The following is a 12,855-nucleotide window of genomic DNA, read 5'->3' on the forward strand; positions in this document are numbered from 1 at the left end:
CAAAACACGTGGTGTGAAGTTGAACCAAGCCTAACTGGTAACTCCCACTTGGCTTACTATTCACAATTTTCTAGAAGGAATAATATAGTTGTGGAAAATATAATGTAATCATAGATGATACTACAGAATTTTTAGTTCATGGGGTTAATTCAGTTTGTTAGATAAAAGACCATGTCAGAAGAGCTGGCATGTCTTCTCTAATGAAGCAGCTGAATAACAGTGTGGAAGTCTAGTGGTGGTCTTATAATATCACTCCGGTGTGTACATGCTCCATTCTGGAACATTGATATAGTAGCCACTGCAGGATGATCTGTGTCACTCCAATGAATATCAGGAAGAATACAATGAGATGTTCGTCTTCCTTTCTGTTTCCTTTTTCTTTCTATAGAGATATGTGCGTGGAGAATTTACGTTACCTGAGTAGTCAGCAGGCCTTGGCAGATCTTGCACATTTCCAGACAGTGATGACTGAAAAACTGGGATTGGGTAACAGGAAGTGGATTGTGTTTGGTGGTTCCTATCCTGGATGTCTTGCGGCATGGTATCGGATAAAATATCCTCACTTGGCCTATGCAGCGATTGCTAGCAGCGCTCCCGTTCATGCTGTCTTGAATTTTTCAGGTAAGTGTGGTTTAATGTCACTGGAGCATTGCATCTGTATGACTACAGATATCATACATCACTCATTGTTTTGTTATGGATGATGTAAAATCAATATTACTGTTCTATGGGGTAACCTACAAAGTAAGTAGTGTTGGAGAATATGTCCTCATCCACCAATCTTCTATGTACACTTGTACAATAATCTGCTTCACGATAGACATGTACTGTATGCTATGATTGTACAAATAGGAGCTTGGGCAGATGGATGATTTTGGGTTATAGACCTACCATGTCAAAAAATAAATGGAAATGGGGAACTGATTGCACATTTACTCATGATAGCTGAATAGATAACGAGAGTGGCACATCATTATGGTGAATAAAGGACACCTTCTGGCGTTTCACCTTTACTTGTGCTTTTTTATATTATTTAGGAAAGTAACTCCATTATAGAGGTAAATGTGTTAGACCATATTTAGCAGTTATCGTCTATAAGACCTGCCGATTAGAGATGAGCGAACATACTCGTCCGAGCTTGATGCTCGATCGAGCATTAGCGTACTCGTAACTGCTCGTTGCTCGGACGAGTATTTCGCCCGCTCGAGAAAATGGCAGCTCCCGCCGTTTTGCTTTTTGGCGGCCAGAAACAGAGCCAATCACAAGCCAGGAGACTCTGCACTCCACCCAGCATGACGTGGTACCCTTACACGTAGATAGCAGTGGTTGGCTGGCCAGATCAGGTGACCCTGGGATAGACTAGCCGCTGCCCGCGCTGCTCGGATCATTCTCTGTCTGGATGCCGCTAGGGAGAGAGCTGCTGCTGGTCAGGGAAAGCGTTAGGGTGTTCTATTAGCTTACTGTTAGGCAGGAGTGATTCTAAAAGAACCCAACAGCCCTTCTTAGGGCTACAATAACGTTATAATTTTTTTTTTTTTTTATTTGCAGCTAGTACCATATTGTGAGGAATTTGCAGGGGGACTTGCTACCGTTGTGTTTAGCTCTTAGTGACACACATATCCACCTCAAACACCAAAGTGGGAAAATTTATTAGGGGTTTGAGTAGAATTAGGCACAGTCTGCCAGTTTCTTTTTATTTTACGTTTATTGTTTTAATAACTCAGTGTCATCTCATCTGGCATAGTAGTGTGCTGTAATACTTGGCTAGAAAATAGCCATAGGAGAATACAAACGGCTTAATTACGCCTACAGTAGCGTTATATATATTTGATTTCTGGTTGATCTGCTGGTGGCTGTAGTTGTTGCAGTGCATCTACTAGTAAATTGTGAGCAATTTGGAGTCAGACTTGCGACCACTGTGTTTTAGTGACGCACATATCCATCGCAAAGACCGAAGTGGGAAAATTTATTAGGGCCCGGGGTTGTATTTCAATTAGGCACAGTCTGCCATTTCCTTTTTTATTTTACGTTTATTTTTTTCATAACTCAGCGTCATCTCATCTGGCATAGTAGTGTGCTGTAATACTTGGCTAGAAAATAGCCATAGGAGAATGCAAACGGCTTAATTACGCCTACAGTAGCGTTATATATATTTGATTTCTGGTTGATCTGCTGGTGGCTGTAGTTGTTGCAGTGCATCTACTAGCAAATTGTGAGCAATTTGGAGTCAGACTTGCGACCACTGTGTTTTAGTGACGCACATATCCATCGCAAAGACCGAAGTGGGAAAATTTATTAGGGCCCGGGGTTGTATTTCAATTAGGCACAGTCTGCCATTTCCTTTTTTATTTTACGTTTATTTTTTTCATAACTCAGCGTCATCTCATCTGGCATAGTAGTGTGCTGTAACACTTGGCTAGAAAATAGCCATAGGAGAATACAAACGGCTTAATTACGCCTACAGTAGCGTTATATATATTTGATTTCTGGTTGATCTGCTGGTGGCTGTAGTTGTTGCAGTGCATCTACTAGCAAATTGTGAGCAATTTGGAGTCAGACTTGCGACCACTGTGTTTTAGTGACGCACATATCCATCGCAAAGACCGAAGTGGGAAAATTTATTAGGGCCCGGGGTTGTATTTCAATTAGGCACAGTCTGCCATTTCCTTTTTTATTTTACGTTTATTTTTTTCATAACTCAGCGTCATCTCATCTGGCATAGCAGTGTGCTTTCATACTTGGCTATAAAATAGCCATAGCAATAGGATAGCATCGTTTGGTTTTAAAAACTAAAAAACACAAAAAAAAAACAAAAAAAAAGTTAAAAAAAAAATTCAAGTTATAACTCTCATTTTCAAAATGTTTAACCCGAGGGCTAGGGGTAGAGGACGAGGGCGGGGACGTGGGCGTCCAACTACTGCAGGGGTCAGAGGCCATGGTCCTGGGCGGGGTGAGACACCACCTGCTTATGAGGGAGCAGGGGAACGCCGCAGAGCTACACTCCCTAAGTTCATGTCTGAAGTTACTGGGACTCGTGGTAGAGCACTGTTGAGGCCAGAACAGTGCGAACAGGTGATGTCGTGGATTGCCGACAATGCTTCGAGCAATTTGTCCACCAGTCAGTCTTCCACGCAGTCCACCCATGTCACCGAAATCGGCACTCCTCCAGCTCCTGCACCTCAGCCTCCTCTCCCCCAGTCTGCCCCCTCCCAGCAAAATTTGGCATTTGAACCGGCATACTCTGAGGAACTGTTTTCTGGACCCTTCCCACAGTCACAAACCACTTGTCCGGTTGCTGATGAGCAATTTTCCGATGCCCAGGTTTTCCACCAGTCGCAGTCTGTGGGTGATGATGACCTTGTTGAAATACTGGAAGAAGTGTGTAAAGAGGTGTCCGACGATGAGGAGACACGGTTGTCAGACAGTGGGGAAGTTGTTGTCAGGGCAGGGTCCGAGGGGGGAGCAGACTGAGGGATCGGAGGATGATGAGGTGACAGACCCAAGCTGGGTTGAGAGGCCGGGTGAACACAGTGCTTCTGAGACGGAGGAGAGTCCTCGACCAGAACAGGTTGGAAGAGGCAGTGGTGGGGCCAGACGTAGAGGCAGGGCCAGAGCTGGTGCATCAGCGCCAAATGTGTCAACTAGTGAAGCTCCCGTGGCGAGGGCTCCTGCGGCGAGGGCTAGATTTTCAGAAGTCTGGAGGTTCTTTAAGGAAACACCGGATGACCGACGGACTGTGGTGTGCCACATTTGCCAAACCAGGATCAGCAGGGGTTCCACCACTACTAGCTTAACTACCACCAGTATGCGCAGGCATATGAATGCTAAACACCCCACTCAGTGGCAACAAGCGCGTTCACCTCCGGCCGTGCACACCACTGCTCCTTCCCCTGTGTCAGCTGATAGTCAGCCCCCTGCCCAGGACCCTGCCACAAAAACCCCATCGTCGCCTCCACGATCCTCCACAGCATCCACCAGCGTTCAGCTCTCCATACCCCAGACGCTGGAGCAGAAACGCAAATATAGTGCAACCCACCCGCACGCCCAAGCCCTTAATGTGCACATCTCCAGATTGCTAAGCCTGGAGATGCTGCCCTATAGGCTAGTAGAGACCGAGACCTTTCGCAGCCTCATGGCGGCGGCCGCCCCTCGGTATTCGGTCCCCAGCCGCCACTACTTTTCCCGATGTGCCGTCCCAGCCCTGCACCAGCACGTGTCAGACAACATAATCCGTGCCCTGACCAACGCCGTTTCTGACAAGGTCCACCTGACCACGGACACGTGGACGAGTGCTGCCGGGCAGGGCCACTATATATCTCTGACGGCACATTGGGTTAACTTGGTGGAGGCTGGGACCGAGTGTGACCCTGCGGCTGGTCATATACTGCCGACGCCGAGGATTGCGGGGCCTACCTCGGTCCAGGTGTTTGAGGCCTACTATGCCTCCTCCTCCTCCCACCCCTCCTCCACCTCCTCCTCCGAACGACCATCCGTGGGCATGGCGCCATCAGTCTGTAGCTCTAGGCACAGCAGCAGTGCCGTCGCTAAGCGACAGCAGGCGGTGCTCAAACTGCTGAGCCTAGGCGATAAAAGGCACACCGCCCAAGAACTATTACAGGGCATCACGGCGCAGACTGATCTGTGGCTGGCACCGCTGAACCTGAAGCCAGGCATGGTTGTGTGTGACAACGGCCGTAACCTGGTGGCGGCTCTGCAACTCGGCAGACTGACACATGTGCCATGCCTGGCCCATGTGTTAAATCTCATAGTTCAGCGTTTCCTCAAGACATACCCCAATCTGTCTGATTTGCTCACGAAGGTGCGCCGCATCTGTGCGCATTTCAGGAAGTCCAGCACAGATGCTGCCACTCTCAGGGCAGCGCAGCGCCGCCTCCAACTGCCCGCTCACCGACTGTTGTGCGACGTGCCCACGAGGTGGAATTCAACACTGACCATGTTATCCAGAGTTTACCAGCAGCGCCGAGCGATTGTAGACTGCCAGATGTCAACTTCCACCAGAACTGGTAGTCAGGTCAGTCAGCTTCCTCAAGTCTACAATGAGGAGTGGACGTGGATGTCTGATATCTGTCAGGTGCTGAGTAACTTTGAGGAGTCAACACAGATGGTCAGTGGCGATGCCGCCATCATCAGCCTCACCATCCCGCTGCTTGGCCTGTTGAAAAACTCTCTGGTCAGCATGAAGTCGGAAGCTTTGCGCTCCTCACAAGAGACGGGGGAAGAAGATTCCCTTGTTGATAGCCAAAGCACCCTTAGGTCTGTTTCTCAGCGCATATCGGAGGAGGTGGAGGTGGAGGAGGAAGAGGAGGAGAATGTTGGCGAGACACAAGAGGGGACCATTGTTGAGTCCTTCACTGTTGAGCGTGTATGGGCAGAAGAAGAGGAATTGGAGAAGTTGGAGGAGGAGGAAATGGACAGTGAGGCCAGTGAGGGGAGCGAATTCTTACGCGTTGGTACTCTGGCGCATATGGCAGATTTCATGCTAGGCTGCCTATCCCGTGACCCTCGCGTTCAAAGAATTTATTCCAGCACCGATTACTGGGTGTTCACTCTCCTGGACCCACGGTACAAGCAAAATCTTTCCACTCTCATCCCTGGAGAGGAAAGGAGTGTGAGAATGCATGAATACCAGCAGGCCCTGGTGCACAAGCTGAAACAGTATTTCCCTTCTGACAGCGCTAGCGGCAGAGTGCGTAGTTCTGCGGGACAAGTAGCGAGGGAGAGTAGGCGAGCAGGCAGCTTGTCCAGCACTGGCAAGGGTACGCTTTACAAGGCTTTTGCCAGCTTTATGTCACCCCAGCAAGACACTGTCACCTGTCCCCAGTCTCGGCAGAGTAGGGCTGATCTTTACAGAAAGATGGTGAGGGAGTACGTAGCTGACCATACCATCGTCCTAAATGATCACACAGCTCCCTACAACTACTGGGTTTCAAAGCTGGACATGTGGCACGAACTGGCGCTGTACGCCTTGGAGGTTCTTGCCTGCCCTGCCGCTAGCGTCTTGTCCGAGCAGGTTTTCAGTGCAGCTGGTGGCATCATCACCGATAAGCGTACACGCCTGTCGACTGACAGCGCTGACAGGCTGACGCTTATCAAGATGAATAAAGCATGGATTTCTCCTAATTTCCAATCTCCAGCAGGTGAAGGAAGCTCAACCTGAATAATTTATCCACTCCTCCTCCTCCTCCTCATTTTCCTCCTTCTCCTGCTCTTTGTACAGTAAAGCAGAGGAAACTGGCTATTTTTTGACAGGGCCCACTGGCTCTACCTATAGTACTTTATGCATTTAATTTTTCTGGAGGGCCACCGACCCGGTCCTCTGTTTTAAACAATTTTTGGGAGTGCCACATACAGGCACTCAATCTATTCAATTTTTCTGGAGGGCCACCTACCTGCTCCTCTGGTTTGAAAACTTTTTTGGACTGCCACATACAGGCACTCAATCTATTCCATTTTTCTGGAGGGCCACCTACCTGCTCCTCTGGTTTGAAAACTTTTTTGCACTGCCACATACAGGCACTCAATCTATTCCATTTTTCTGGAGGGCCACCTACCTGCTCCTCTGGTTTGAAAACTTTTTTGGACTGCCACATACAGGCACTCAATCTATTCCATTTTTCTGGAGGGCCACCTACCTGCTCCTCTGGTTTGAAAACTTTTTTGGACTGCCACATACAGGCACTCAATCTATTCCATTTTTCTGGAGGGCCACCTACCTGCTCCTCTGGTTTGAAAACTTTTTTGGACTGCCACATACAGGCACTCAATCTATTCCATTTTTCTGGAGGGCCACCTACCTGCTCCTCTGGTTTGAAAACTTTTTTGGACTGCCACATACAGGCACTCAATCTATTCCATTTTTCTGAAGGGCCACCTACCTGCTCCTCTGGTTTGAAAACTTTTTTGGACTGCCACATACAGGCACTCAATCTATTCCATTTTTCTGGAGGGCCACCTACCTGCTCCTCTGGTTTGAAAACTTTTTTGGACTGCCACATACAGGCACTCAATCTATTCCATTTTTCTGGAGGGCCACCTACCTGCTCCTCTGGTTTGAAAACTTTTTTGGACTGCCACATACAGGCACTATCCAAATTAAATTGTCTCCATAGCAGCCTCCACACGTTGTCTCCATTGCTTCCTCCAAAAGTCGTCCATATAGCTGCCTCCATACATCGTCCCTTTATCAAACGAGGTGTGTCAGGCAGAAATTTGGGTTGTTTTCATGGATTCCACATCAAAGTTGTTAACTTTGTCGCCACCCTGCTGTGTTATCCACAAAATATACTGGCAAACTTTTATCATTTACCAATATTATTTCAGCGCTTCTTGCGCTTCTGTTTACATTCCCCTCACCCGCCATATCCTAAACTTATAAGAACGCTACTACACTTAACTTGGTGCACGCTGGGACCGAGTCTGACCCTGGGGCTGGTGATATACTGCCGACGCAGAGGATTGCGGGGCCTACCTCGGTCCAGGTCTCAAAGGCCTACTATACCTCCTCCTCCTCCCACCCCTCCTCCACCTCCTCCTCCTCCGAATTACCATCCGTGGCCATGGCGCCATCAGTCGGTAGCTCTAGGCACAGCAGCAGTGCCATCGCTAAGCGACAGCAGGCGGTGCTCAAACTGCTGAGCCTAGCCGATAAAAGGCACACCGCCCAAGAGCTATTACAGGGCATTCCACATCAAACTTGTTAACTTTCTCGCCACCCTGCTGTGTAATCCAGAAAAGATACTGGCAAACTTTTATCATTTACCAATATTATTTCAGCGCTTCTTGCGCATCTGTTTCCATTCCCCTCACCCGCCATATCCTAAACTTATAAGAACGCTATTACACTTGATCTTATACAAAAGGTTCTTAGAAGTGCTGTTTGGGGAGTAGCCTAGAGACAGGGGCTTGGATTGGCGAAAGCTCGCCTGGCAGCGGAGCGCCAGCTCCATGCCAAGATCCAACTAACATAGTTTTAACTGCAGCACCTTTAATCTACTACTAGTTCACTGCCTCCATACATGGTCCCCTTATCAAACGAGCTGTGTCAGGCATATTTTTCGGTTGTTTTCATGGCTTCCATGTTAACTTTGTCGCCACCCTGCTGTGTAATCCACAAAATATACTGGCAAACTTTTATCATGTACCGATATTATTTGAGCGCTTCTTGCTCATCTCCTTTTGTTCCTCTCTGCCACCCATTGGTTTGAAGCCTGAGTCCATTTAGGGTATGTCGCCATGCCACTCTCTAGCCTGCTGCCGCTGCCTCTGCATGAAGTCCCCTATAGTGTCAGGGTCAATTATTGGATGTTTTAGATGCTATCTAGCTTCATTCTGTCACTTTGTCATGGCCATGCTGTTGCCCATAATTTTGGCATAATGGTGCGATTAAGCAGCCTCAGAGGCATCCATGCATGCTGCCCCTGCTGTTTCCTGTCCATTTCCGTGGTGTTTCCATCCTTTTCTGAGGTTCCCAGGTGTTTGGCCAAGCTTCCCTGTGCAGAGCCTTGGTCCCCTTGAAAAATGCTCGAGTCTCCCATTGACTTCAATGGGGCTCGTTATTCGAGACGAGCACTCGAGCATCGGGAAAAGTTTGTCTCGAATAACGAGTACCCGAGCATTTTAGTGCTCGCTCATCTCTACTGCCGATGAATGTAATCAATCTGCTGGCCCCCATTTATTTACAAGAACTGGGGTCCCTGTATGAATGATGTGACAGGGCTCGGTAGACAGGTTGCCATTTTGTTCATCCCCATTGGAAAGCCAAAGTTAGTTGAGTGCTGTTCTCGGGTATATCCATCAGTCAGATAGAGATGAGTGGATGAATGGGAAGGTGACTCTAAAAGCCTCCCCTTTACCTCAGTGGATCTTGGTTTGGAACTGATTCCTACATTTACATACCATACATATCATTTCTCGGCTTTTCAGCTGATGGTTAAAAGTCAACATGACAGCAGTGTGGAAACAGGGGTATTGGAATAGGTTATAAACTAATTCTATCTATGTGTCAGATGTGATGCAGCATCTCCTGTGCAGCCCGAAGATTCAATGGCGCAGAGACCATGTTACCATGTTACAGCTGAGCTCTTTTTAATAACTTCTAACTGTATATTGGAGCTCTGACCTGCCCAGAATAACAATGGTTGGTGACAGATGCGATTAGTACAGTAATCCTCACATTGGCTGTCTCATCAATATGATATTTTGATGTTTTGATCCAGCAGAAATCCAGGTTTTACATATTTCTACATATCACATACATATTATTCATATACAGTACATGTCCCTAAGAATTGCAGTGTTTGACTGACAAAAAAAACCTATTCTATTGCAAAGGAAAAGTGAAGCAGTTGCTAATATCAACCAATCGTCATCCACCTTTCACTTTCATTGTGCGATAGCTTGAATTAATCTATACTGCATGATGTGATGTACAGTCTGTTTATCTGTACCATGTATCTATAAAACTGTAGAAAGGGTTAATCAACATTGAGAGGAGCTGGCAAATTTCCACCATGTAGGGTTATAATAAGGACATGTTTTGGAGGGAAATATCTGAATTTGTTTACCATAATACCACACAGCCTGATGTCAGGAAACTTGGTTACCTCGCTAGAAACTTGTTGTGCCATAGAATATTATGGGGACTCAATGTAAGTCTATAGAAGATTGTTTTATCATTACTGGTGCTGAATGTCCCCACTCTACCATCTATAAAATATATATTAAGAGAACAGTCACAGTCCCTAGTGTCCTGCAGTTAGGGAACACAGCTTGGAGGAGAAGATTATGCCAGAATGCCTGAGGGACAAGAAGAAGAAGCTGAGACAGGGTACTCTGCCATAGAGCTTGGGTTCCCAACCTTTGACAAGGGTAAGAAAGAGAGGGATAGCTATCCCTTTGCTTGTATTAAATTGTTTTGTTTTGAACCTGACCTTGTTTCACTGCAGACCCTGACACTCTGACTAATTTTCCATTGGGGTGCACCAGACCTTACCATCTCTTCTATGTTTACTTCCAGTGGATAGAAATCTGTCCATGCCCATGTGATGGAAACGCAGGAGCCATCAGGATCCCACAGCTCTGATTACTCTTTGTGACAATTATATATATCTTTTTCTTACACTATTATATGTTGTAAGTGTACAACCCCTTTAATCCATATGCTTTTCAGGCAGTTGGTGCTCCAGAATGTCTGCCCCAGCACTGAGAGTACTGCGATCTATTTCTGGTGTCACTCCCATTTTCTCACAAGACAAAACTCTTGCATATCAGATGAAGGGTAGTGGTTCAGGCAAAAATGTCAGTGCCATGGGATGCCATATATAGTGCTACAGGATATAACCATATAAAAGCCATCCGTATTTTCATAGAGAACCCGTCAGGCAAAATAACCCCCCTAAACTAAATATATTTTTATAAACTGCCATTAGAAAGCATTGTCCCTATCCCTTCATTGTCCCTCTACATGCCTGTAAACCTAAGCAATGAGGTCCTAAAGCTGTATGCAAATGTCCCGTGAAATGTCCAATGAGTCATTATCATATTCGAACTGTCCACCTTATTCATGAGTGGGAGGTACAGGCACACCCCCAGTGCATGACTGACAGACTGTATAATGGTGTGAGGTGTAATAGTGTAATGGCTCCTCCATGTGCTTCTTGGTGCTTGCTCCCCCTGCAGCCTGTGTGTGTATAAGATACTCCTATACATATGGCTGACAGCCTGTATAATATGTGAGATATAATGGTGTATTGGCTCCTCCATGTGCTTCCTGGTACTGGCGCCCCCTGCAGCCTGTGTGTATGAGATACTCCTATACACATGACTGACAGTCTGTTTTATGGTGTGATGTATAGTGGTGTATTGGCTCCTCCATGTGCTTCCTGGTGCTGGCGCCCCCTGTAGCCTGTGTGTATGAGATATTCCTATACAAATGACTGACAGCCTGTATAATGATGTGAGGTATAATGGTGTAATGTCTCCTCCATATGCTTCCTGGTGCTGGTGCCCCCTGCAGCTTGTGTGTATGAGATACTCCTATACACATGACTGACAGCCTGTATAATGATGTGATGTATAATGGTGTAATGGCTCCTCCATGTGCTTCCTGGTACTGGCGCCCCCTGCAGCCTGTGTGTGTATGAGATACTCCTATACACATGACTGACAGCCTGTATAATGGTGTGAGGTATAATGGTGTAATGGCTACTCCATGTGCTTCCTGGAGCTGGCGCTCCCTGCAGCCTGTATGTGTATGAGATACTCCTATACACATGACTGACAGCCTTGTGAGCTGCTCCAACAGGTAGTGGTGACAGGACTAGTGACCTGATGATAGGTTTCCTTTAATTAACATAGGGTGGTGATTATCATAGTGATTATCATGCTCATAGAGAGCATGGGAGTTGTTAGATTATGGTCACATTGTAGCTGGGTTATGACATTGTGATATGAGGAATCCAGGTGGCAGGAATGCTGCATTACACATTGTAAGATTGGAATAGGAAATAAATACTTTTTTCCACCGGGAAGCAGAAGATCTGTTTGCCTAGAAGATCTATGTACCTTTTTCCTGTCCAAAATTCCTTAATGTATTTAACAGCAGAGCAAAAGTTTCATAGATATCTAAAGGTTTTATGTGCAGAACGTGACTGTTGGATGATTTCAGGCTTAATTTACAAAAGGAGAATCAAAAATATTTCTGTTCCATCAAATCTAGATACATTTTATTTTAGGATCTGTAAATGATTTCTTCATACATACTGCGGACAGCAATGCTCCAACAAAGATCATCAGGGGGATATTCTGGCCTAATTTTCTAGAATTTGTTACCAATCCATTCTAGTATTCTTTAGGAGTCAATTAAATAATCCTAAATGAACACTGTAAGGCGTAGCTGGATAATTATGTCTCTCTTTAGTGAAGTGTGTTTAACACTAGAATATAGTCCCTTCAGCTGGAACTAGATTGTAGTGGAACCAGTCTATGCCAATAACAGTCTCTATGCCCAATAACAGTCTCTATGCCCAATAACAGTCTCTATGCCCAATAACAGTCTCTATGCCCAATAACAGACTCTATGCCCAATAACAGTCTCTATGCCCAATAACAGTCTCTATGCCCAATAACAGTCTCTATGCCCAATAACAGTCTCTATGCCCAATAACAGTCACTATGCCCAATAACAGTCTCTATGCCCAATAACAGTCTCTATGCCCAATAACTTTCTCAATACCAATAACAATCTCAATAACAGTCCGACCTGACTGGAATTTACATTTCTTTAGTGCTCTACATTACTGTAGCTGCTTGAAGGGGTTTGCTATGAATAATTATTGATGGCCTATCTGTTGGATTGGGGACCACACCTGACCAGTGCAACAATGAACACGGTAAACAAATGACATGGAGCTGGAGTGTTGTGGGCAGAAGCCACAAGTAGAGCCAAAACTCACATTGAAAGTGAATGGAAGTTGTAGTTACAACTTCAAGCCAAAACAGGGACATGGAGCCTATTGTTTCTAGGTCTGTTTCATCTGTTTATGTAGTTCCAATGGCTGGTCTGTATAGGTGCTGGGTGCAGGACCTCTAACAATGAACTACGATGGGGATATGCTACCAATAGCCCATGCAAATGCTGTGTGTCTTGCATTCCTGTCTGCCTGCCTGGGGACTCTGAAATCCAGACGGATGCTGGAATGTTATAAACAATGGCGGCGTGTTACAATGGTTCTGGTATTGTTTTCAGGCTGTTGTGGTGGTTCCCTTCACAGACCCGTCTCTCTCTGCTCCTTCCACCTGCACTCATTTCACAACATTATGCCAACAACACTGCCC

General features: G+C 46.2%; 1 protein-coding gene across 1 annotated transcript in view; it reads left to right on the forward strand.

The window, feature by feature from the left end:
- LOC140122364 (putative serine protease K12H4.7) overlaps window positions 1–12,855 on the forward strand; it is a 51,088-nt gene that overhangs the window by 17,289 nt on the left and 20,944 nt on the right. Inside the window, exon 3 of the mRNA XM_072143131.1 lies at window positions 389–621. Coding sequence (XP_071999232.1) covers window positions 389–621 — 233 coding nt within the window. The remainder of the gene's footprint in view (window positions 1–388; window positions 622–12,855) is intronic.

The sequence above is a fragment of the Engystomops pustulosus genome, chromosome 3 (genome assembly GCF_040894005.1).
Source record: "Engystomops pustulosus chromosome 3, aEngPut4.maternal, whole genome shotgun sequence".
Lineage (NCBI taxonomy): Eukaryota > Metazoa > Chordata > Amphibia > Anura > Leptodactylidae > Engystomops > Engystomops pustulosus.